Below are 27,373 nucleotides of genomic sequence, written 5' to 3'. Positions count from 1 at the left end.
ACTGTGCTGTTTACAAGAGTCCCACTCACTGACAAGACCAATCCTAGGCTCTACTTGTGAAAACAGTATTTGCAGCAGCTTAACTCAGATCATTTGTTGGACTGACAGGCACACAAGTAAAGCCTAATCGAGGGATGTGCCTCCACAAGACTCAAGTTCTCGCTACTTTTTATATTCAGACATGAAACACATTCTGGTCTTGAATGCTGGCCATATAATCCTAGAGGAGCAGACCTGTAGCATGGGAACTCCACTTTTAAGTTGTCTTCCTACACATTGGCACGAGATTATTCCAATGTATTTTGTGCACTCAGAACAAGATCCTAACTCCTTAAATGTACCATCACACCGATTTTTTATGACAACTCTGGTACTCTAAATTGCTGGTCACCTAAAATAACACCGGTAACCGTAAAATCTATTTGTGAAATCTCTGGTATGTGAGCACAGGAGCATAGGAATACATATCCTGAAATCTGAGCCATAAATCAGCCCCGGGGGTACTACTAAGGTTTTCTCTACATCTCAACTTGAATCTACATAATAATAAACTGAAATTATTAAAGGATATACATTAGATGATATCTTCTATGTGCCTCGCAAATTAAAAATTACTGCAGGGAAAATACAAATCCCTTTCACTGCTAGAGAAATGACACTGCTGGTGGAGCCAAGGGTTAAAAATTATTCCACCTTTTATAAGACTCTTGTATGAGCTGACCCTGAAAAGGAAAAGAGGAAGATGTATAACGAGCAGTCATAAGAACTGTAAAAAATACAGAATTCTTGCAGAACATGAAGATGATTCTCCATTTGTAATGGAATATGAACATAAAAAGAAAGGGATAATCTCACAACACACACATACAGAGTTTCAAGGCACCGTATGGGAAGACCCCCCACCAGATGGAAGATTCCTCTAGCTTGGAGAAAACAGTGGTTAGAGGGAGTATCTTCACCCTAAACCAGAAATGACAGCATTCTAAAGATCCTACTGAGATGTCATTAACTTCAGTGTCTCTCAGATCTGGATCATTAAATACCAATAAAAATTTAGGAACTGATGAAAAGTCCATTTTCACTGGAATACTTGAAGGGAATAAATACCTAACGTGAGCATTAGAAAGGTATATCAAATGAAGCATAGCATTTAAGCCCCTTTTTTCAGAGGGGGGTGGGAGAGGTGGAACAGGAAGCTATATAGCCCGACAGAATTTTAGTAAAAAAGTCTGCACTCTTAAAGTTCCCTATTGAAAGAAGATTAAGCATAACTAAATTACTGCAAAATACTTACTTGTGTTTTAAAGCTACCAAGGTAAATGTGCTGGTTTTGGCTGCACTAGAGTTAATTTTCTTCAGAGTAGCTAACACGTGGCTAAGTTTTGGACATGTGCTGGAAACAGTGTTGATAACGCAGGGATGTTTTAGTTATTGCTGAGCAGTGCTTGCACAGAGTCAAGGTCTTTTCTGCTTCCCACACCACCCCACCAGTGAGTGGCTGGGGATACACAAGAATTTGAGAGGGGACACAGCTGGGAGAGCTGACCTCAACTCACCAAAGGGATATTCCATATCATATGACATCATGCTCAGTATATAAAGCTGGGGAAAAAAGGCGGCAGGGGGCAACATTCAGAGTTATGGTGTTTGTCTTCCCAAGTCAGCGTTATGCGTGATGGAGCCCCGCTGTCCTGGCGATGGCTGAACACCTGCCTGCCCACAGGAAGTGGTGAATGAATCCCATGTTTTGCCTTGCTTATGTGCATGGCTTTTGCTTTACTTATTAAACTGCCTTTATCTCAACCCACGAGCTTTCTCATTTTTACTGTTCTGATTCTCTGCCCTATCCCACCAGGGAAGAGTGAGTAAATGGCTGTGTGGTGCTTAGTTGCTGGCTGGGGTTAAACTGTGACAGTAAATAAAAAGGAATTATCAATAACTGCTCATATATTGGCATTTTTATGCACTGAGGGAACATGCATGACAAAACTGAGGAAAATATTTTAATCTTAAATATGTGTACTCCCTAAATACACTCCCTTTGTATGAACAATACATTTGTGAATTTGTTTCTGCAACAAATGTACAGTATGATACCATACTGAGATACAGTACTGTATTGCCATGTACAAGACAATAAAAATAAATCTTTTAAAAGCATACTGAAACACATTTAAGTTCTTGCAGTAGTTTAAAACCACAAGGTTGAAATAGATTTCTGATCTGTCAACTTGGTATCACAACTTGTATTTTGACAGAACAACTAGTCACAAAATTACCAGAAAGTGGAATGGCTTATCTTATATGTCTCATTCCCTAAAGGTAGAATTTGCGAAGAATAATGTAAAATGATACAAAATCATTACCACAAAAAAAAAATCTTCAGAGAGCACACACATCCTCTGAATATAAGGAAAGTCTGTTAATGTAGCCATTACAGAATCCTGCAGAAGGATGGTTGTGGATGATATAAAAGAAACCAAATAATTCTGACCATTTGATATAATTAACGTATTTAAAAAGAAAAGTACATGCCATTTAACATCCAACTTGCTTTGGCATGCTGCAATAAAAACATTTACAACACTTATGTTGTTAGATAAAAGGAGCTAGGATGGGGGTGGGGGAATACTCCTCAGCTAGTTGTTTGGACTTTCAAAAATTCAGTATAAAACTAAAATAACTTATTCTTTTTGCAGTTTTGTCTCTACATCTGTTACCTCATCAGACTTGGAATTGCTGTCTTCCTCACTTTCATCCAGTCTCAAAATTAAGGAAAAGGTTCTTCTCTGCAACCAGCACAGCTTGCTTGTTACTGCCCTCTACAAGTACATCAACTGAGTTGGAGATAAGGCAACATTTGAGGGAAAAGTGTTGGAATTAAAATCCTTATCTATACTCATGACATCATCTATGTAAATAACTCCTAGTGCAGAAAATCCTAGGAATAACACATACTTATGACTAAGAATGCCTGTTGAAAAACATACACATAAGTTTTCATATCAAAATAAGTCCTGACTTGCTCCTTAAAATTTGAGAAGTGAGTTCAAAGTAAGTTTATCTAAACTATGATGATTCTAATCAACAATAAAGGAACATTTCAGTAAGCATCTAGAACAGACTATACTTCACTTATTCTTATGACAACATTGCAAATTAAGTTACAAATACAAAATAAACAAAATTATAATCCACTTACATGGGAAGCCATGATAATAAACGGAACAGTGGCTTTGTTTGAATTATTTTTCTCAGTACTTACAAGGTGCAATTTTTGCATGCTGTTTCCTACCATTTTGTAGTAAACAGAAATTATCTTTTGCATAATGAACTCATATTAGATAAAGATATTACTGTATAACTTTAAACATCAAAAATACTATCTATTGTAGAGATAATCCATTTCTATTTCGTCTTTTGTTTAGTAATCCAGCTACACTTAAAGACAGAAAAAATAATTCAGCCACATCACTGAGGCCACTTGCTCACCACCTTCAGGTAACATAGAAAGGCAACGGCAAAGTAGCGCGCTCTCATCTGAACCTCTGAAGGCAGAAAGACCCACTCAAAAAATAATTGTAGTGACATTCAGTTTAGCTGCAAGAACTGCCATAATGTGTAAAATAATTGTTAAAAAAATTTAAAACAAAAAATAAATTATAAAAACCATTGTAACCTTTTCCTATTTCCAAGACATTTAAAAGGTTCAACTAATTTATCAACAAAAGGAAAAATGTAAGATTTCACAAATTCGCACTCAAATATTTTCTCATTCTTTTATTTATATCTTTTTGAGTTCTTCATATGGAGCTGGAAGGTCTACAACTAACTAAAGCCACATTATGACTGGCTTTTCTTCTTTCTCTTTTTCTTTTTCCCCAGGAAGAAAAGCATGTTTAATTATTCATGACCACTAACACACACAATCAAAAAAAAGAATATAAGTTGTCACTTCACCCTCCTAAAATACAACCTCATCAGTAAATAAAACTGAAAACACTCAATGTTATCTGCAAATAAAGAGCGAGCAACATCTCTTAGCAATTTAAATCAGTACAGCCCTGATCGGCGCTTATTTATGTCCACTGAAGATGCGTCCTTTCCCTTAATTCTGAATTGCACAAAAAACAGTAAAAAGAGCAGAGATGCACACCATATAGTTCAATGATTTTCCTCCCTCGCACACTAGCCTTTGCAATACCATCAGCTTCAGACACGAGACACTTTGAGTACATGTAATAGAAAACAGTATTTTAAAATAACCTTTAAATTTTTATCAACCCAAAGCCATTCTTGTATCCAAGTACCTTTCAATGCTTACTACAGGCTTACTGGGCCCAACAACTGCCCAGAGTAATTGATGGAAGTACTTTAAGAGATTTCCTTATGAATGATCCCAAGTTTGGATTCTATACCAGCCTCAGTGCCAACTACATTAAAGCAGCTATAATGCTCTTTCAAAATTAAAATCCTACCTCTTCTTTCCGAAGCTACACTCAGAACTATGAGAACTATTTCTAGAAATACTGGTGTTTGGTTTTATTTGTTTGATTACATTTTGCCCTTTTTGATTCCTGTTCTACTTTATAACACATGATCCCATTCAGATGAAGAAACAGGTTATTGTGCATATTAAAATAATTGCAGGTTATACAAAATGTAATATTGAATAGACTCTAGTATGTAAATATATACCAGAAGTTATGTATTAGTAATATGAACACAGTATTAATCCATTTAACAAGATTCTCAGCTTCCCTGAAGAAAACTCTGAAATTACTTGTACTCATACTGCCAGGCTTATCTTCCAAGAGAGGAAACCACTAATATACCATAAAAGATAAAAATTATACTATCACCCAGCCAGACACAAAGAAGTACATGAATACTATGAATCACTCATGTATTGCAAAAAAAAGGAAGTCTAGGACACAGATGAAGGTATACACACAATGTTTCCAGTTTCTGTTTAAGGAACTTACAGAAGTAGTAATTTTAAGCTTACAGAAGTAGTAATTTTAAGCTCTCCTCTTCCAAAAAGCCTTATATCATTGCAATGCAACAGTGACGGCCTTTAGTAGTCATATCATAACTGTACTAGTAAATAAAACTTTCAGTTAAAACTACATTACAGGCAAACAATGAAACAGTATGTAATACTTTGATTTGATTATTACACCCTATCAAGTTTCCTTTAAATAACTGTAAAAATTGTGGTGAAGATTTTTGCTGTGAAACCTACAACATCTGTAATAAGTGTTCCTGAAAGGGCTCTTCCAATTCTAATGGATATAGAATAGTAACATAACAACATAGAAAAAACTCAGTTTTATTACTATTTTGCACTAATGTGATCTAGGCTGCTTCTAAAAGCAATCCAATTTGCTCATACATTATTCTTTATAAACCTGTAAAGACTATGGTACCTCTCCAGATTTTATTAAACCACAATATTCATGCACATAATTTCTAAAACTCAGGCAACACAAAATGACTTTAATTTCATTTATCTTCCGCATCACTAATATACATCTGTGCCTCTTTATAGCCCACAAGTAAGGTTTTTACAAAGCATCATATTGGCAAAAGAAAAACTACAGTAACTTCTCACCTAAGCTTTTACTGTGCATGTGAAAAGCCTGAGTGGTGCCTGAAGTCATTTCAAGTCATCGGAAGTGCACCAGAGAAGTGTATTCATTTCCTATTCATATTTTTACTTCAGGCAATTTTCAAAATGATGTGACTGTTCCAACCAGCACTATTTTGAAGGTACATATTAAAAAAAAGTATCTCAAAATAACTTCACCAAAAATCCTTACTGAAGTATGAACTATTCTTAATCAATATGGGTAATGAATTACAAATAAAAACAAAAATAAAATAAAAACAAAACCAAACAAACAAACAAACAAAAACCCCAAACAACAACAACAAACAAAACAAAAAACCAAAACAGAAGAACATGATGTAGTTTGTGAAATCAAACATAGAAGTGTTGGGGAAAACAAAACAAACAGTCCTTTTACTGCCCTAAAACCTTAATTCTACTCCTCACATATCCTGCGTGAAAAGAAGCAACCAGGAGAAATATTACAACATCAAATATGCAAAAAAGGGCTTAGCAAGATTTTATAAAACTTTGTCACAGATACAACATATCTCAACTTTTGAATGGTTGATTTTGCATGCACATAAGGTGTGTTTTGTAAGGCATGTTTTGTTGTTGCTGTTGTCTTTGGGGATGAGGAGCTGCTACATAAATTGACAGCAAAGGAGCATTCAAATCTCGGAGTGGAAAGATCACTTCTTGTCGTATGCTGGTATTCATGGATGCCTGGATGAAACTAAGCACAGCCCAGCTCCTGTTTTCAACCATCCCAGAGGACTGACACTTTTAACAGGTGAGATGGAAGTCACTGAAGTCACGAGAGCCCATTATAATGGGAAATGCTAAGCAATTCAAATGTATGTTATTGAAATGTATTTTACCATATAAGTAAGGTCCCAATGTACTTAAAGATGAAACACCAGTTTTTGCTAACTTCAAAATGGGAATTGTTACGACTTATACTTTTATTAAAGTACTGAATTCTTGTAACCATACCTGCTTTCTGTCACTTCATCCCTGCACTAACTAGCTATTATAAATGGCACAGCTAGATATTAATGCTCATTTTCTACCATTGACTTCTTTGTCCAATAAGATAAATTCTGTTAACTTTGAGATTTTTACCATCCAAAAGTTTTATCTCTGTATGTCAAAGTACTTTAATCGGTGTAGATAATCAGAAGCCTGTTTATCGATATGATTTTCCTTAAGTTAGACTTATTATTGAAATATACTTAAATTCCTGTGTTAGCTTAACCCTGTTGCATGCCATAATATATTCTAGATCTTCACTGCAAAAAGTGTGCTTCTGGTGGAATAAAAAAAACCCACAACACAAAAAGCAAACAAAAACCCCCACCATCCTAGTTCTCTAGATATAAAATCTTAATGGAGAAAGGCAGCAAAACCAAGTCTTTACCTCAGTGCAACAAAATCCAACTTGGCAACAGGCTTTACCTTTACAAGCTACAATGATGTAAAGACTGTCATCTTAACCACTCAGATTTCACAGCCAGTATCAGTAACTGGAGTTTTCAGTAAAAAAAGAAAAAAAAAAATCTAGCAATTAAATCATATTCGAATAATAGTTCTAGTCTTTCTGCTTTTGATCAGTAAAGCCTAAAACAAGTTATGTCTTCACTTTAAGATGTTAACTGGAGCAGAAGTCATCCTTTCTGTCTAATTCAATTTCTGAAGTTGAGGTGTTTTGTTTCTTTATATATGTTCATAGCAGCAGTGATCTCTTCCAGGACATAGATACTGAATCCATGTACTGTTGGCTAAAGCCTCATTTTCAATAGCCATTTTCCCACAAAACCGTAAATGGGACAATTTTAAAGCTAACAGTTATTTTTAAAACCACTTCTTCTATTTGGCAAACAAAGAAATGAGATACTGAAATTCTATATCACACTTATGATTTAATATGTTAATGATGGAGATCGACCATGATCTCTCTCAAACCTATCTGTGAAGTTTCTATAAAAAACATTTCATGGATTTTGCTCAATAAAAATAATTAAACATGGGGGGCTGAAAGCCTGGAGGGTGGTAAAATAATTAAACATGGGGGGCTGAAAGCCTGGAGGGTGGTAATCTTTACATTCAAGACCAAATATTTTCCCCTCTGAGGCAAGAAACCCTAAGGTTGACTATTATTGTCTAATATTAAAGGAATTTAAAGATATTGTATTTACTCAAATCTAGGATCTTGCTTAAGTTTCTTTGTAGAAGCATACTCTACATTACACCATTCTGTCAACAAAAGTATATTAAACTTTTTGACAATGCAGTTGTTACCATATATTAGTGCATTGAAAAGAAATTTCAGCCAGGCAGGGGAGTCTATCCAGCCTATCAGATCAAATAGCCATGGCTATGCATGAAAGAGAGAGAATGCACCAGAAGAAATATCAGAACAGTGTTAAGAGGAAAGAGATTCATCTCACTGCTAGGATGTCCATACGTGCGATTTCATTCAAATGAAGGGAAGAAATAGACTGGTATCAAGAACAGGACTAGAACCATAAAACACTCTAGTAAGGAAAACAAAGAGATTTTTGCAATTGCTATTTTTTCCTATGATTTATGAAGCAAAATAGCAAGGTAGAAGATCCAAAATGGCATCTTCTCCTAAACTGTATTAAAAGGCAAGTCCTAAATCAGTTTCTCATTGCCAAGCAAGAACCACTCGCGAGACATGATGAAGACTCAACTCCAAGTGCCACTTGCTCTCCATGTTCTATGCAGGTAATCCTGGCCAGACCACTGCTACACACATGACCTGGTGCTTGTCAGTATGTAGTTCTGAGACAGTAAGTGAATTCAGGTCATTTAGAGATTTTTAAAATAAACATCACCCTCCCATTCTGTAAAATCTTTTATTGAGCTTTGCTCCTCTCTACTTTCCTACAACACATGAAACTACTTCTACTGTCCCCGCGATCCATCGGGACTTTTAGGTTGCATGTGGTGATGTCCACATACTTAGGTCCAACCTGACCCTGGCACACATCCTGCCTAAGAAACTCTCCCTTGCAAGTTCTTAGGAAAGGTGATACCAGATGTCTATGTTAAAAGCTGTCTGTCTGAAAAGGTGAAAGAAAACACTTTAAATTGTAATTGTACCCATCCATAACATAACAAATAATTATAAAAAGGGATATGATCCTACTATTTTACAAGTATTGCTAGAAGTTTATCAGCAAGACAAAGAAAAAAAAAGAATTCATACAATGCAGCAGTCTAATGCATCTCCTCTTCAGCAAATCCAAGTTTATCTTCAACAAACTGTACAAATGTTTTCAGAGCCTTTAAAACGAGCTCTTCCATTTACTGCATGCAAAAGTGTAGAAAAGTCACTAGCTGTTCTAATTGGTTTGAACATCATAATAATTGCACTTGTTTGAAATGGGCATCGAGAAATTAACCACCCACAGAACTCTGTTATTGTGACAGTAACATTTGTCACTATTAAATAATGACTGGTAAATAATGAATATAGTAGATCAAAACAAAATGTATATTACTTGTTCAAAGGCTTTGCAATATATTTTCAGTTAGTTATAGCACTGACTAAAACACTTATCTGTATTTTTAAATGTTAAACATGATTGAAAAAAAAAAACAAACCAACTCTTTCAGTTTAATTTCTGATATTTCATATTTCAACCATTTCCTGAAAAGTTTTAATTAGTTTTAGATCCTACCTGAGAGATTCTGCCATTCGCCTTAAGTCTTCATTTTGCTGCTTTAAACGTTCAAGTTTAGCAAGTATCTTGGATAATTCACGACTAGAGTGATCTGGGTGCTCACTGTCTCGTACCAGGTGTCCACCAATATAAAAAAGTAAAGTTCCCCAAGCAAAGAGGATGAGCATAATCCAACGCCAGGAACCAGTCCATGGCCGCATTTTCAGAAGTTCAATTCACTCCAGAACTGCTTCTGCTCACAAAATAACAAACATTTTAAGTCTTTAGCTTGTACAAAAGTGGACAATTTCAGTTCCTCTGCTTCACCACATTGTACCACAGGAAAATTATTTTCAGTGTTTCTCCTAATGCAGCTCCTTAAAGAAGATCCTTATCGGGCTGTACATAGAAAGCATTAATAACACATCATTCTTCATTTATATTCTGTGAAAAGAATAAAAAAATCTGAAATTATAATTCTGATATATAAAATTATACTGGAGTGCAATTAAGCTCAATGTACTGTCATTAACATTCAGGAACAATTGTAGACAATGTTACTGTATTCTGTCAAGGAGAAAAAGAAAAAAAACTTCTAACTTTCCACAAAAACTATGCTGAGTTCAAGAATGAACCACTTAAAGAATATGCAATTAACTCTGGTTTTGAAATGGCCATAATAAATGCTACTTTTTGTAAGAGAAATGTTTACCCATTTGTGTGTCATTTCATGCATTAAAATAGTTCAAAAATCATCTGTGGTAAACTGAATAGTCTCCTTTACTATCAACAAAGAGCTTTTATTCAATTACAAATTTATCTTCTTTTTTCACCTTTATGAACACACTTTTCCATTTTTATCATGATCTCCACTCTGTAACAGAAGAGTTATAGCCATTCTAACAGTATATTCTACTACTTGCAAGTAGATTGGCCTAGTAGCAGCTGTAATACCAATCAAGCAACTTGTAAGCAATAATTTCTAAACAAACAATCCATTATATATCTTACTCTTAAATTTATAGTGGCCCCTGAAATGCTCACCTACAATGAAACCCAAATTTTTTTTTTCTTGCTTAAAATTGGAAGACACACAACTTCTCTCTTTACTCTTCCACTGTACTTGCTAAAACAGATACAAACACTGAACATCTAAGGGGTAGAAAAAAGGGGGATTGAAAGTAGAACCCATATGGCACTGCTATAATCACACGTTTAAAAATCAGATATGACTTTAGAAATCTAATTTTTAGAAACCCTTTTCTTCTGCTTTAAAACTACCAAACCCATTTTGACAAGTCTTATTAATACTATAAAAATGTAAAAAAAAAATGCTCCATAGGTAATACCTTCTCTCATCTAAAAACGCTGCACCATTAAAAAAAATGCAAAATCACCTCAACTCATTTTCTACTTGGCAAAACATCATTAAATGAGTTTAATAATCTCCTCACTCTAACTAGAACAGATTTTAAGATTTAAGCAATCAGCATGGTCAAAATCTTAAGTACTTCTCACCTCTTTTCCTCTTTCTCTGCAAAGTAATATTTTTACATTTTGTAAAATCCGTATGTATGCCATTTATACTCAATTTCCAAAATAATCTATATTTCCTTTTCTCAAATCTGTAAATCCATCGTGTTTCCTCTGAGATGCTATCCACACCCAACTTCTTTCACCTTAACTTCTTTTTCCTTTCATTTTGGTGGTTTTTGTTTCAGTTCCGACTATTTTCAAGTTTAGAGAAAAGACTTCCCATCTTGCAATAACTTCCAAACTCACCCAGTCGTGGACACACGCCTGGAGCACACACTTCCAGATACAAAAATTCTAACATAGTATTAAAAAAGTTGAAAAATTTCTCTAGTTATCTTGCAGAAGACTTTTTGTTTGTATATTTTTGAAAGAGGGAAAAAAAATTCCACTTAAGACTGGTAATATGGAACATAAGAAAAACTATTTGAAAATTCAATACTACTGATGAAATGGAAAACATCTTTAGTACCTTTCTCAGGCTTTTCCATCTAATGTATCTGTGGCAAGGTGATTTATAAGCAGATCGGTTTTCTTTGAACGTAATATCAGAATCCCACAGTAGGAGTGTCTCATTTTCTACAGATCTCTGAGAACGCTTTATATAGCTTCTGCTTTAGCTTGGCAAAAGCATGGGACTGCCTTCAGGAAGACAGTGGTTTCTTCAACAATCTTTACAGATCACAGCACAAGTAAAAAGATCCCACATTATATGAAAAAGGCCATGACCGACCCACAGAGGACTGCTGCTATAAGCGAAGCAAGCCTATCTACTTGCAGGAATTATTAACATAAACCCCCAATGGACTGACATTGAAGGTGTAAGTGAGAGAGTGTATTCTTACATCCATACTACCAGTCGCCCAGAAAATGGTTGACTATGGCTGCAGCAAAGTCTGTGAAGGCAGAGGAAAGAAAAAATAATAGGAGATTTCAAATATTGCTCTACCGATTGGGTAACTATTATTCTGGGAATTGTGATGAGGATAAACAGATGCTACAGACATAATAAAACTACTGCTTAAGAGAGAAGCAACTATGAAAAACTCTTGACTTAATCATAAGCAGTTTGCAAAACTTAGATCAAAAAGTTTCTGCTGGAGGACCACTTTATAAGTCTCCATAACATCCTCAGATGTGATCTCATTCTAAGAGCATCAAAGTAAAAAAAATTAACTACAGCTGTGATTCATTTCGAGAAGATTAACTATTTTAAAAGACAAGGGGACTCCATGCCACCTGGAAAGATATCATGGTCTTGATTAAAACAGCAGGTAAAGGTGACTATTATAATTAGCAAAGCAAGTACCTTTTTGAAAAGTTACAAGCATGATCAAATTATTAGATAGATAAAACTGTAAATTCTGGTACATCAAAGACATAAAAATTAATACTAAACCTTTTTTCCAAAGCAGATAGCTTACCACAGACTCCAAGTCAACAAATTACGAGAGTATAAAAGAAATGTTTTGAGTACTTTGCAAGGAAAATACCGACTTTCTTTTTTTTGAACTGTTTTTCGTAACACAGGAGCTTAAGTAGACTCACAAATCAGGTAGCTGCTTTATAAGAGGAAGCATTGGTCTGTCTCAAACAACAGTGTTAGTAGAACAGGCTATCAAACGATACACAAAATTAATTTAGCAAGCCATCAGGAACAGATGGTATTCTTCCAACAATTCTAAAGCAGTTAAAGAATGCAATAGTTTAACTATTAACAGTAGTATGTAACCTCTCATTTATAATCACCTGTAGCAAAGGAATGGAAAATGAAAAAAGTAAACCGAATTCTTTGTAAGGGCTACAGCAGGGATGTCTGCAACTACAAATCAGAAAAAACATTATGTTCATGTCAGGCAAACTGGCAGAAATAATAATAAGATTAAATAAAACTGCAGACATAGGGATAAATGTAATGAAAGTAAAAAAGTACTAACATGGCTTCTGGAAGGAGAAATTGTGCCTCATAAATTTATTAAATTTCTTTTGAAGATGTAAACAAACACAAAGGCAAGAGAGAAGCAGTACTAATTGTTACAGAGTTGATCTATTCAATATGTCAGATGGCATTCAACGAGGTCCTCAAAGTGTTTCAAAGAAACTAAGCTGCATGGAAAAAGACAGTTCATCATGTGAGCCACCAGCCCATTAAAAGAGAAAACACTTACAGTAAGACTAGGTCAGCAGTTTAAGAGAAACAAATGACAAGGGACTGACCTCATTGGGACTCATGGTAGAGTTCATACAGTTTAATATATTCATAATTGATAATTGATTTGGAAAACAAGGAGAAAAGTGAGGTAAGAATGTCTGCACATATAGTACAAAAGCTGACAGCAATGAACTCAAGGACATCAAGACACTATCTAACAAAGAAATAAAATGGCAGATGAAAAATCAGTCTAGATCAGTGTGTAGAGTTGTGTATAGATGACCTTTGATCACTATCCATCAGGAAAGGACTTTAGCTGTGACAGGTAATTCTATAAAATATCAGCTCAGCATTGGGCAAAAGGCAACCGAGTCTTCACAGGCTATAAATAAATAAATAAATAAAAACACCAAACAACAACAAAACATAAACACAAACCCAAGAATTCCCAAAATAAACCCCTACAGATATCATTACCATTATACCATTGGATAAAAACACAGTGTTAGAACTTTGATTACTTCATACCATTCTGATTGAACCAACAAAAAAAAATATAAGGTAGAAATATAAATTATACAGAAAAGCGTTACAAAAATTAGCCAAGAGAAAGAGAATAACCTTCAGTAAGTATGAGTGGCTAAACAGATTAGTAGAGAGGACAACTCAGGAATTAATGAAGCAAATCAATAAAAATCATTAACAGTATAAGAAAGTAAACAGGGTATAATTGTTTGTTGTTACTGCTAGTACAAGGCAATAACGACTAAAACTTTCTGGCTTGACTAAATTCAAAACAAAAGAAGGTATTTCTCAAAGTTTGCAATTCCAGCATGAAACTCATTTTGATGAAACACTGCAGGTGTTAAAAGTTTACATTTCAAAGGCCATTAGATCATTTTAAGGAAGATTAAAATTCATCAAAGGCTACCCACAAAGACACCATCCAATATTCTCAGAATCCCAAGTCACAATTTGTTGGAAACTGGTGAATATACCAGGGTAATACATATCATCATGGTATCCTGGTTCATGCAGTTTTCCCTAAACATCTATTACAAGCCAGTCTTGGAGATACATCAGGCTAGATAAGCCTTTGATCTGATACGGTGTGAATACTTTTACAATCATATTTAAAATGTTAAACCAACATTATTTTAAATGTTATTAAAGGTTTTGTGTTATCAAACACAAAAAGACTACATTTTCAAAGGGCTAACTATCCTACATCTACTTTATAAAAAAAAAAATTAGAACTCACTAATAAAAAATGTAACTTCTTGAGTGTTTGGTTTAAAAAAAAAAATAGAAACTCAGGAGAAATATCAGACAATCTTTTCAAGGAAGAAAATGGAATGATAGTGTTATCAAGTACTTGTCTGTGGTTCTGAGGATAAGATCGTTCAATTACTCCTGGCTCTCAAGAGCTTATAAAATCTTCAAGTGTATATAGGGGGAAAAACAGCTAATACCATTTTTATTTACATCACTGTACATCTTGAGCAATTAATGCCATACATTAATTATTTTCAAGTACATCGTTCTTGTAGCACCTTCACATTGCTTTTACACAAGTGAGTTTAAAGTACTGACGCTTTAAATTTAACTTTCTTTAATAGTAAACCGGTTTTTACCTCCTGAGAATAAATAAAATTATGACTAAAACAATTAATGGACTTTCATATTTTAAAGAACATAGAGTTCTCAAACTATTCAAACATTTTATATAATATGCAAAAGACAGCATGTTTTATCTGGTTCCTATGAATCTCTGATGATGTCATTGTTCTTTTTATAACTTAGGTCACAGTACAGTTAAATATAAAATAACAATGCCAAACTATCTGAGGAAATAGAAAGAATATTTTGAACTAACATTGAACAGTCAGCCAGTACCTCAAAAAGTGGTGCTTCTAATTATACATGAGTTCTAACTACTCTTAACTATTGGCTTTGTACTGTAATATGCCTTTTACTTTTTTCTTCCATTTCATATTGTTCTGGGAACACAAAATGTCAAAGTATTTCAGTATTTCAAAGTCCATACAAGACCTTTAAATAAATTAAATTATAATAAATAAAAGACTAGCAGAAATAAAAGAACAAATAGGGAAACAAAAAGGAAAAATTATAACATTTTTAAAACTGTTCAATTTCTACAGCTTGTTATCAGGTTTCTGAAAGACCTCCACATGCAGACGTATACCACAGTTACCTGCCTGACAGAAAGTCAAGATGTAATGTCAATATTTATCCTTCTGTTTATGAGTTTTCATACTGCAAACTAAGCTCAGGACTGCCAAGACTGAAAGTATAAGCCTGAAATTAGAGAGAACTCAGCAGCAGCCCACAAACCTAGTAATTCAAACCTGAGATGAATCATAACATACATAGTCATTAACATCGTCTGATACTGAATATCAAAATAAGAGCCCACTAAACTTAAAAGCTGTGAGAAAGCAGTATGAATATAAATATTTTATTAAGTGGGAAACAGGAAAATATCTAAATAATAATTACAAGTTTTATTATTAAAATATGTTATTATATACTGAAGATCCTTTATCTAAGAATACAACACTACATTTCTTTTAACAGAGGAAGCCATGTATTTTGATTAACTAGTTTTCCCTGAGATTTTTCATGATTTCTCATCTTAAGTTAGATTGGATCTACCCATGCTCTTGCATTTTCCAGTCCATAAGCATGTCAAAACACAGTATATCGACAATTAGCTAATTTGCATTTTCTTACCTGCAATTTTAGATTAGTTCTTGTCTTCCTTCTAGGGAATTCTGAGAATGGTTGACTACATTCTTATAGTATCACCTTCTAAAACAATATCATAAGATACCTCTTTTTTTCTCTTTCAAAGGGCTTAACCTAGGTGTTTGGGATGAAAAAGAATGTCTTGCTCTGTTCTCCCCAACAGCTCTTGGAATTATCTCTACAGCAATTTTTCAAGTTAATTTTCATATTAAATGTCATCACTACACCCAGTTAAGAGGGTTTCAATCTGATCTCTCAGGCAAATCATCTCCCCTTCATAAGAACCAGCCACCATCCACAGACATCCCAGTCACAGCACTGGTGTAGGTGCTGGGTGTGCACTGAAAAGATGAATCTCAGCAGAAATAGCAGCACACAACAGTACAGTGGCAAAAGAAGTGTTAATGCCAGTATCAGTGTGGGGCTGGAGATGCCCCAGTGAAACTGGTAACCTTCGGGGATTTTTGAATGTAGACTTGTAAAGACACAGCTTTTAGCCGTTGGGAAATAAAGCTGTTTGAACCTACATAGACAGTGGAAAAATCTTTCACATATGAAAGCAAAGAGTCTCCCGGTTCCATCGGAGACCGAAGATGAAGAGACTACAGACAGCTATGAAATCTTCTCAAAAAAAGTGAGAAACAAATAGATATTGGTGGTAATTAACATCAGGGCTTTTTGTATTTAAATGTAGGAGTTTTTTGTCACTCATAAATTGATTTGTTATTTCAAACTCCTGTTTCAGCTACTAAAGAAATCAATACGATATTAGGAAAAAGTTCCATAGAATAAGAACAAAGTAATGTTAAAAGCAAATGCTAAGTTGAAAGCAAAGTATCACCTACATTAAGCTATTTTTCAGGTTTAATTTAATCCTGTAGCTCTATCATAAACAGTCAAATACAAAACATGCAGGATTATTTAATGAAGAAAAAAAGTTCTGATAAGTACTTCCTATTATAAACCACTAGGACTACACAACTTTTAATGAATCAGTTGAATGGAAAACAAGATTGTGAAATTAAAATTTATTTACTGCTAAATGCATAGCACAGAAAATGTGGTTAGTGTCACAAATTTATTTAGACTCCATTAAAGAGAAGGCAGAATATTTACATAAAAATAAGGGTCTGCTTCAATGCCTTAATCAGGAAATCAAATTGTGCATACTACACATGTAACGCACAATTCATTATAAGCATATAAAAATGTTTTGTTGTCAAATTAACAGCCAAGGTTCGGTTAAAAACCATTGCTTCAATTGAATGCAATGCAGTGTCTACAAAATGACTAAAAGAAACAGTAAAGAGAACATCGACTTAATTAAAATAACAAAAAAAGAGGCTGAAGTGTAGCTCCAACATTAGCAGCAGAAATAATGTGCATCCATGACAAACTTCTTTTGCTATAGCAAAAATGATTAATCAATGAAAAAATAAATATATACTAACTTTCCTCATCTTGCTCTCATAATGCCTTCTGGTTATTTTAAAGCTTTAAAAGGTACTTGTATAGCCCCATACCATCATTTCACATGAAAGGAAATCTTCCATGACTTAAAAAAGTGCTTTTAACTTACTATTCCCAACATGCTTTCAATAACAAATTCAGTGATTGAGTGATTTTCTCCTTGTGTATTTTTGCTTGCTGTTCAGAATTATGGCCCAGAATAGCACTATGCTTTTTCTTGGCAATGTAGAGTTTCAAGATATTTTAGGTTCAGTTCAAAGCAAGCTAAGCAAGTCTACTTTTGGCTCAACCACCTACTGACCCAAATTCACTCAAACAAAAGTGTATCTTATGTAAGTGGAAAAGAAGAAAAATTACTCATGAAGCAAAACTCATACATTACTATAGCTAATGTACACAGTATTATATATAATGGCATGTACATTATCTACAATTCTTTTTTCACCATATGAAACATGAAATTCACCTCACTGTTAAGGGCTATCACAATGACTTATCACTAAGTGTGAAACACTCAAAAAGCATGTTACACTGTACATGCAACTTAGATTGAACCTTCACATCATTGTTAGTTTCGCTTACAAGTAAACTTCAATAAGTCACATTGTTATTTGTAAGATTTCACTAACAAAAATTATCTTCTTAGGAAAGCATGCAACTAAGTAATGTTAACCTGTTGTGCTCCAATAAAAATTAAAAAAAAAAAAAACCCACAATTTTCTGATTCTAGTTCCTATGTAACAATGATGTGATGGCACAGCCTCTGACAAAGGATTAGAGCCTAAAGAAATAATCCTTTTAGGATATTAAAATAAAACTAAGGATCAAAGGACAAAAATAACAATTAAATGACTCTTGTAGTGTTTGACACAAATAAGAAATGTTGCAAATATTATCCATGGTGTATGCAATGCATTCTTTAGGAATGATTAATGAAACACCATCTTCATAATCTGAACTAGGTCATATGGGCAAGACTTCTTCACTCAAATCCTACGTCCCAGTACTCAGGTAACCATGTCATAGAAACCTCTTTAAGTTCCACCTAAAAGAAAAAATATGGATTTCCTTTCCTAATTATTGGAAGGCTGTTTAAAAACCTCATTCTTCCAATGCTTAAAAGCCTTCTTTAATTTCCACACTAAATTTATATTTTGCCAGTTTATACTTGTGCTTTCTTGCCCTAGTATAAACTCAGTTCAGAGAGCTCAGCTACTGCCTTATTCTGTACACAGTGGCCTATCTATAGAAAGCAGCCACATCCCTTCTCAGACTTCTACGCTAGTCTGAGTCTTATACACTGGCTTACAAGCTCTTCCCTGCCAGAGCCTTACAAATTCTCCAGGTCCTGCACCAGCTGCCATTCCAATTAAGTCTTTTCAGAACATCAGGAGTCAGAATTGTATACATAACACACAAGATGTTGGCGCTATCTTGTATGAAACAATTACTTGCTTTTCTCCCTTGGACCTGTTTTCTATGATATATCCCACAACTGGACATGTCTTTTTCATGGCCACATTACTCTGTCAGTAAACGACCATTTTGCAAGGACATAATACCTCCAAATCTTTTTGCATTTATATCTGTTCAAATTGATGAGCACACATTTTCTATACAGAAATTCTTCTTTTTAATCCTTTTAAATTTGTGTTATTACACCTTATCTCATTCTACCACTCCAGTATCCCAAGTAAAAAAATTATTCTTGCCCAGTTTTGACCCCCTTCATAACACTCCTCTACTTTGTGACCTAAATTTCATTATGATCTATTATGTTTTTTGTGACATTTTCACTACTGAAAACACTGAAGATGAATAACAGATGTAATCCATTGCATTAATAGTGTCTCTCTCCAGTCTAATACTCTTCCTTGCAGCACAAGTCACTGTCACTTCATCTTTTCAGCTACTTCCTTTTCCGACGACTGATTGTACTTTTCATCCACATGTTCTCTAACTCAATATCTAATTTTTTATGTGCCAAGAAATTGCTGAAAGGAAGTCCAGATACACATTTTCTCTCAAATTAAGTTTCATTAGGAAATTTACTTTCCCTTATTGAAACAGTTAATAAGTAAATCTAGAATAATCCAGACCAAACTGTCTTTGGCAAACCTGCGTTGCATTTATCTCATTTTCATCTAGCTCTACTTTGTTAATTATCATTTCTTTCAAAATTTGTCCCCATGCTTTGCATACTACTTGGGATCAAGCCAGCGCTGGTAATTATTTCTAATTCTAGCATTCACATATACTAATCCCAAGACACTTCATCCAATTTAGTTCCAAACTTTTCAGAATATTAAGTGGAAACAATTTAGAAACTCTTTCATTCATCTAAAACTTTTTAATTACCTTTATTAATATACATATTTTTGTATTATTTTCTTCAACCAGAGAACAGAAAACCATTCACAGAGCATGTATTAATGTTTATATTCTAAAAATATACAAAATGAAGTTCCTTTCGTTTTCTATTCAAGTTCATTGTTTCAGTTATATAATTTTATTTTTCAGTCCATAAAAACTATCCATTCCCTGCTTTTTCTGGAACAAGGGCATAAATTTTGTAGTATTCCATATATATACTTAATTATTGTGTAAATTTACTTCCTTTTTCTTCTTAACTTCTATTCACATGTATCATAGCACATAAGTAAACATAATCGTGACTCTTGTTTACTATTTACTCCTACATCCATGCCTTCATCTTTACTACTGTTTCTGTAAAAGCATAATTTTGTATCTGTATGGATTGCTCTGAGCAATTTTCTCTTCATATACTCCCCTATAATTTTACACAAATAAATATGACCTGCTCATCTGATACGATCAGCAGATTATTCTCATATTAAACATTGTCTCAAAGGAATTCACTGCTCTTTTTAATGTCATTGCAAGTGGAGATTTATTCACTACTGAAACCTTTGAATACTATGATTTTGCATCTTCACCACAGAAAACTCCCTGGCAGGAAGAGATGATGCCGAGGGACTTCCTTAACTCTGTGAAAGCTACAGGCTCACTTATTTGGTTAGAAAAGAAAATCATAACCTACAAGAACAAACTTAGGAGAAAGATGCAATGTGATTTATCCTTCCTGAAATTTGGTTACAGAGAGGCTACCACTGAGTGTGGAAGCTTGATGACTTTTCTGCTTACAGAGCTTATGAAGAAGGTAAATTACCAGGAGTTGAGGAATTAAAGCTAGGCCTAAAACCAAGATTATCAATTTGAGAAAAGTCATCATAAGATTCATTTGGAAGCATAAGCAGAATAAATATTATACTACAGACAAGGAATTCAAAGCAGAGGAAATATGAACCTTAAAGGATCCTAGTATTATTTCTGAGTTTCTAGTGTCTATTCTAAAATACTGAGCTGACCAACACAGAGACTTTTTTCAAATTAACTGCATAAAATTTTATAGTTGAAAACCACTTTGCAGTATTTTGAAATTAAAACACCTTCAGAAAGGAAGGCAGAGGAATGTCTAGTAAGCAATCTTCTTGTGCCAAATTTCTTCTCCTTTTGAGAAGTCAGTACTTACAGTTTGTTTGCACTTCAAACAAAGGTAGCTGCTCTGTATAACTAATTTTATCCTTCAATCATAGGCAGTGATTACTGATTCAACCAAAATAAAGTCAACAAGAAAAGATAAACACATGTAGATTATAAACTGAGAGCTGATTGACAGCTCCAGAGTTGCTGTATTTGAAGCAAAGCAGTAGCAATAAATTCCCTAAACTGACTGATAATCAGTGAAGATATGTCAGAAGTTGCCAAACCAACATTGCTACTGCTTTTTTCAAGTTCTTAGGAAGGTGTATAGCAGACAAGCTGAAGCTGACAGAACAGTAATTTCCCATCTTCCTTACAATAAGTTCAATCAGAATGCTGTAGGAAAGCAACTAAGGAATGTATGCATACCTTTTATTTCCTATAAGCCTCTTCCTCCATCAGTGATCTCTAATTCCCACAAATATCTGAGTTGTTATCCAGAATAATAATCATGGTACCATTATTGAACAAGGTCTTAATTCTTCCACTCCAAAGGAATTTCTAATACTACTTTATTACATTCATTTCCATTATCTCCTTGCTGTTCAAAACAGCAAACATTATCTAGGTCAACCATCCAGATTAATATATTTTTCTCTTTGGTAATGATAGCTGTTCATGCTTCCCTCATTTACACCTGATGGAAACCAATAAATACATACTCCTGCGTTTATATTATATCTTTATAACCTCAGCTCCTTGAACACCTCTGTAGACTCCCTGTGAGGTTCCAGCTCCCCATGTCACAAGCAGGAGAGGGTGGTCAAACACTGGACGAGGCTTCCTAGAGAGATGGTCAATGCCCCAAGCCTGTCGGTGTTTAAGAGGCATTTGGACAATGTCCTTAATAACATGCTTTAGCTTTTGGTCAGCCCTGGGTTGCTCAGGCAGTTGGAATAGATGATCTTTGTAGGTTCATTCCAACTGAAATAGTCTACTCTATTCAACGGGCACAAAATAAACCAAAAAGTTCTATTTAAGCCTAAGAATATACTTCTTACTGTGAGGGTGATCAAACACTGGAACAGGTTGGGCAGGTTAGTGAAGTCTCCATCCCTAGAGACTGGACATAGACCTGAGCAACCTGCTCCATTTGACAATACTTTGAGCAGTAGAGTTGGAATAGATGTCCAGAAACACTTTCCAAAGTCAGCTATTCTATGATTCCATGAAATAACAGAACTTTTCAGGAATTTAATTTAATCAGCATTTTTTACAGCTTTTGGTGTGAAAAAAAATCTAAAATGCATAACATGCAAATGTACAATGTATATTATCTTTCACACAAATAATAGTAAATTTTTAAATATCATAACTGCAGAACACATCTGAAGAACAGCTTACCCATTCCATGATAGCAGGACATAAACGCAAGCGCATCATGGGCTTGGAGGTTAACAAGTAATTCCACTAGTCCAGCAGCTAGTGAAATTAGTAACTGTTTAAAAGAAAAGAGAAGGTCCCTTTAGTTTCACATTCAAGCAAAAACATTTCACATTCTACAAGAACATCTTCCTTTTGATTTGCCTTTTTATCATAACATTAAAAAAGAACCTAATTCATCTTAAAATATCACATTTTCTACTTTTTATTTAACTAATTATTGATTTTCCACAAAGATCAATTACTTATTTAATCATAATATTTTAGCTACCATCTCTCATTACACTTAAACTAGATACAATGTGATCTAGCAATCAAAGAATTAAATCAAAGAATATTTTAGTGTCTGTAGTGATTTAGTAAATAACTTGTACAAGCCAGTCTCACCAGATCTGTTTCCCTTGTTAATATTTACCAAGCCCAAAATGATGTTTGAAGTTGAATTCACTAATGTTTACAGATAGTATCAAATTTTCAGCTGAAGGATGTCATAAATTTTGAATGCAAGATATAAATCTACATAATTAAAGTAATTCACCCATTTAGCAGTTTTTTTGAATAATTGTTTCCCCATCTCTAAACATTACTCCCTGTTCAAAATACCAGTGAAAACTTTGAAATTGAAAAAAAAAAAAAAAAAAAAAAAAAAACCCCAACGACAACAACAACAACAAAAAACCAACACACAAAACAACAACCACCACCACCACCATTAAGGATGGATTTTTTTTTAATCCTGTTTTTCATAAAATGGATAGAAGAGTATTCATGTATATTCTTTCATGTACGTTATGGTTTATAGAAAGTATAAATAAGGAAACCTTGCAAAAAAAATTAATTTTCTTTTAATCAAAATACTAAAAGTCACTAGAATGATCATTTAATTGAACTGTCACAAATCTGGAGATATGGAGAAAACACATTACAAATAAATCGAATAGCCCATTCAAATAATTCCATAGCAGAAGAATACAACTCCCAAAATTTCAAGAAAATTCCTGCTATCCTTCAAAATACATACCTCCTTAACCTAAAAAAATAATCAGCTCTTATAAATACTAAAATGAACAAAGAAGAATTTTGTTATTAGAGACAATATACATGCTGTTCCAAGCCCTGCCTTTTGTGCGTTCTAATAATACTTTTGATGTATATTGCTTCATACCTTTTAGAAATGCCTTCCACTCTTTTTGACAGACAGTATTAGGGGGGCAGGAAGCATTGTGCTTACTTGTTCACAACCATTTTAATGCTTCTTTAAGATGACTGGGTCAGGTAGGGCCTCCCAGAGAGAGACAATCGTCTTTTCTTGGAGATATCCTGACTATACTCAGGTCTGGGAGGCTCAAGAAACTGTGCAGTATGGCAGTCGAGAAAATTCCAGTAGAAAAGCCTGCAGCCCAAGGAAAGAAATTGCAGTAAGGAGCAGGGAGCAGGCACCTGACCTTGCACACAGTAGGAAAAGCTTCCAGCAGATCAGAGGGCACTGTACACAGTTGAAAGTCACTGAATTAACTGTAGCCAAGTGGAAGCAACAATATAAACATAGTGACAATGTGGGTAGGGAAGAAGTTGTTAAAAAAAAAACAAACCCTTTTCTTCTGTTTTCCCTACTCACTGAGTTTGCAACACTTAAAATGTTAATTACCCTGTCGTTCTAATAAAAATTGGCATTTTTTAAAGTAAAAAACATTTGGTCTCCTTTGACGAGCTAGTTACAATGAGAAAGCATAGGCAGAAAAACATCAAAATTCTGGCTAATTCAGGCTCCCACTCCCTATAGTTACTAAATTCATTTCGGGGGGTGGGAGGGAAAAGAAAAAAAAAAAAAAGAGAGAAGAAAATTAAGTATTACTACTAATCTTACTTCAACTATATAGCTTCTGGTGAGAGATCAGAAAAAAAAAAAAGTAATTTTATTATCACAGACCAAACATTCTCAAAACTAGAAAAAGGCTTAAATCAACAATAAAAACCAATACTGTTTGCAAATATCAAGCACTTCTTTGTTTTAGATACAGTAATAAATAAGTGCTTACAATTTTTGTAACATTACATTTGAAAACTTGCAAAAAGATACAGTAATTTCTAATTTTTTGACAACTGATGCAATTTTAAACAAAAGAGGGAATTGTACCTTCAAAGGAAAAGAGCAGCTTACTTGTCAAATATATGTGAGATTCTCTGTCAAACACTTCAACAAAAAGTAACTGGTGATTTTTCTTTTAGAAGATAAAAGAGTCAATTGCAGAAACACTACATTCCTCCATGGAAACTATATATATGGACTCATTTTAATAAGTAATGGATAAAGCAGTCTTCAGTTTTATAGTCCCTTTTAACTATTAAGATAATACATTAACCAGAAGCACAGCAAAGATGTTGCATCTTGTCTCATCTGAACTAACCAAATGTCTTTGTAAGATAAAAATTATCTTAGCAAATGAACAAGACAATTATATAAGAGCAAAGGTTTATGTATTCTTGTTTACTTTCTGTATTGACTCCATTCAACCCTAATCTAATACCATCACAGTCAAGAATGAATAATAAAAATTCAAACATCAACTCTAACATCAAGCATGATCCTCCTCCAGAGTAATAAATTAATAATCTAGTGATAGCCCTTGCAGAAACCTCATTCCAAAAGAAAATAGGAAGAGTGAGAATCTGTGGAAGCAATACAGTAGGAACAGACTGTGGAAGTTAGCAGGACATAACTTATGTTAAAAAAGAAATGGTTTCTGACATTGAATGGCTTCTTACACTTGCAAACAAATGCATAACAAAATCTGGGGATTAGGAGTTTAACCTAGATAAATTCAGCTCACAAAAAAGGGGAAAGGAGTTCCTAAACCTGTAAGTATAAACAACTAAAGGAATCTGCCATTGAAACAGATGATTTAATGAGGTAATGGATTCTCAGTCACTCGTTTCCTTTAAATTGAAGCAGCAAAAATGCTTATAAAAATATACAGTATTTCAATCAAGGGGTTGAAAAGAACTGGGTATTCTGCCATGTGTTAGTCAGATAAGAGTTGATGAACAATGGCCCATCTCTTTCTTAAGAGAACTTAGAACTTATTATGTTCTTAATGGAGCAGAGAACTTAACACCCCTAATTCCGTGAAATACTTCTGAAGATCCGTAAACGTCTAGAATAAAGAAAGCAAATCTTCTTAGCCCATCAGGCTGCATACCAAAATCTTAACATGGTTAATATCCACATAGCAGGGCACATACAGTGAAAAGATAAAGTGCTCAGAAGCCTCCCTGAACAATGGTTCGTGGAACATCCTGCTGAAATTCACTGCTGCTGGATGACTCCTTCCAGTAGCTGGAGATTTCTATTAACCAACAGCCCCTGTGTCAGCATGACCCCACTACTGGTCACATGATGTAATTCTAAAATGCGAGTTGCATTTAAACTTCATGTAAGCTACAGATTTGCCATCTCTTCTCTAAAAGAATGGACCCTGAGGCACTCTAGCATGACCTAGTTAAAATGTATTCAAACATGCTTACTGATCTTGCTAATCTTTCATATAACCTTTTAGCCACAACAGCCAAACTTTTGATTTTTTTTCTCCAAAAGCCAGAAAAAGCCTGATTTAAAAAATAAGCTAATGCTCTCCAAATTTTATCATTTATAGAAGCATAGAAGCTCCTAAAATCAGGCTGAACTCATTAGAAGCTTAAAGAAACCAGCTAATTTTCTAACATCACTTAGAATACACAACTGTAAGATAACATCTTTCATACTGCATGTGGTTCCACAGCCAAGAAATTCACAAAGTAATGAGCTGTTCCCCCCTCACCACCCCCAAGATGGTACTTTGTTCCATAGTTTTGCATTAGAATCCAAATTTAACAGAATCAGACATACAAATGTTTTGCTTTCTGTTTCAGTGCTTTTCTGGGACCAAAGTATAACTGACTCTTCTGCTTGAGGCAAGTGCAGCTTCTTACTGGTAGCATAATCTAGATACCTTGGGCAAGAAACAGAGTGGGACAAAAAAGATGGACAACTTCTAGCTAATATTTGGTCCTTCCATTCTTGTTGGTGCTGAAGCATTACATTAAATCTTCTTTTCCACCAGCTTCCCCATCTCATTTCTTAATGGCTGCAAACATCAGAAGCAGGATCAGAGGTAAGATCTTTCTTCTTTTGGCTGGCATCAAAGCAACATGCAAAACCTAATAACCAAGAAATATAACATAAGCCTTTTCACAACTGAGGTGGATGCTTATAAATCAAGATGAAAAACAGCCAGATGAGAGAGATGCTGAGTTTGTAATAGTTATGCAAAAATGCATGACACTTGGCAGCCATAAGTAAACTGGAGTGCTATTTGCAACCAGGAGGTTCTGCAAACTCAAAACATAGTGAAGGCTATATGCTATTCAGGAACTGGAGAGAAAAAAAAAAAAAAAAAAAAAAATCACAGAATTGAGCTAAAAGCCTTCCTTGTTACACATGGGAGGCTTGGAAACTGGGTGATTTGACAACCCAGTAACAGAAATGCCAGAATACAATTTCGAGTGGGCCACATCAGGGAAAGAATGTCTGAAATGATCATTATCTAAATAATCACACTTGCTTTGTATCACCATTTTCTAACTTAAATTGAACCGTTTTCTGCAGTGTTTTTATTAGAATAAGACAAATTTTATTGAAGATTGTAAATATTAATATTGCCATATGATAAAGAGGTATTTAAGTTTAATTCCACTGTACACCATATGTGTATCTCAACCTGTAAAAATTCCCCTTGGCACTCCAATTTTCTTTTAAACACTATTCTGTTTTCATAGATAAAAAACCTTTACTTCAGGACACAACTGTATACACTACAAAGCACAATAAAGAGATCTAATGAGCTAACTCAAGTATGGGAAGCAATTTATATCCATTAGCATATAGGTTCATGCTGCCTAATTTACACTGGTTTACAGCTTTCACAGAGCTCCATGCCACCAAAACTTGACTGCTTCCTGTATCTGATCTTCACCATCACCATGGCTCAAGTGCACTGCTGATCTAAGATCTATTCTTTTATTCAAAAGCGAAGGAACTGAAAAACTCAAAATACTTTCTATAATCGTAAGGCTATGAATAAAACAGGACTGTGAATGTTGCAAGTCAAAACCTCACATAAAGCTGCCAACAGCTTTTCCTCTCAAAATTGGTGTTACATA

The 27,373-nt window shown here is 34.3% G+C and overlaps 1 protein-coding gene across 2 annotated transcripts in view; it reads right to left on the bottom strand.

Annotated features, from left to right (window-relative positions):
• The window catches only part of FUT8 (fucosyltransferase 8), a 139,249-nt gene that overhangs the window by 64,218 nt on the left and 47,658 nt on the right, over positions 1-27,373 (bottom strand). For both annotated transcript variants that reach the window (XM_065636623.1, XM_065636625.1), the window contains 2 exons: positions 22,136-22,229; positions 9,322-9,747 (listed from right to left, as the gene is read on the bottom strand). In XM_065636623.1, coding sequence (XP_065492695.1) covers positions 9,322-9,524 — 203 coding nt within the window. In that variant the 5' untranslated portion in view covers positions 9,525-9,747; positions 22,136-22,229. The remainder of the gene's footprint in view (positions 1-9,321; positions 9,748-22,135; positions 22,230-27,373) is intronic.

Source organism: Caloenas nicobarica, chromosome 5 (assembly GCF_036013445.1).
Source record: "Caloenas nicobarica isolate bCalNic1 chromosome 5, bCalNic1.hap1, whole genome shotgun sequence".
Lineage (NCBI taxonomy): Eukaryota > Metazoa > Chordata > Aves > Columbiformes > Columbidae > Caloenas > Caloenas nicobarica.
Note: the sequence above shows the minus strand (reverse complement) of the source record. Positions and strands in the feature narration are given on the sequence as shown.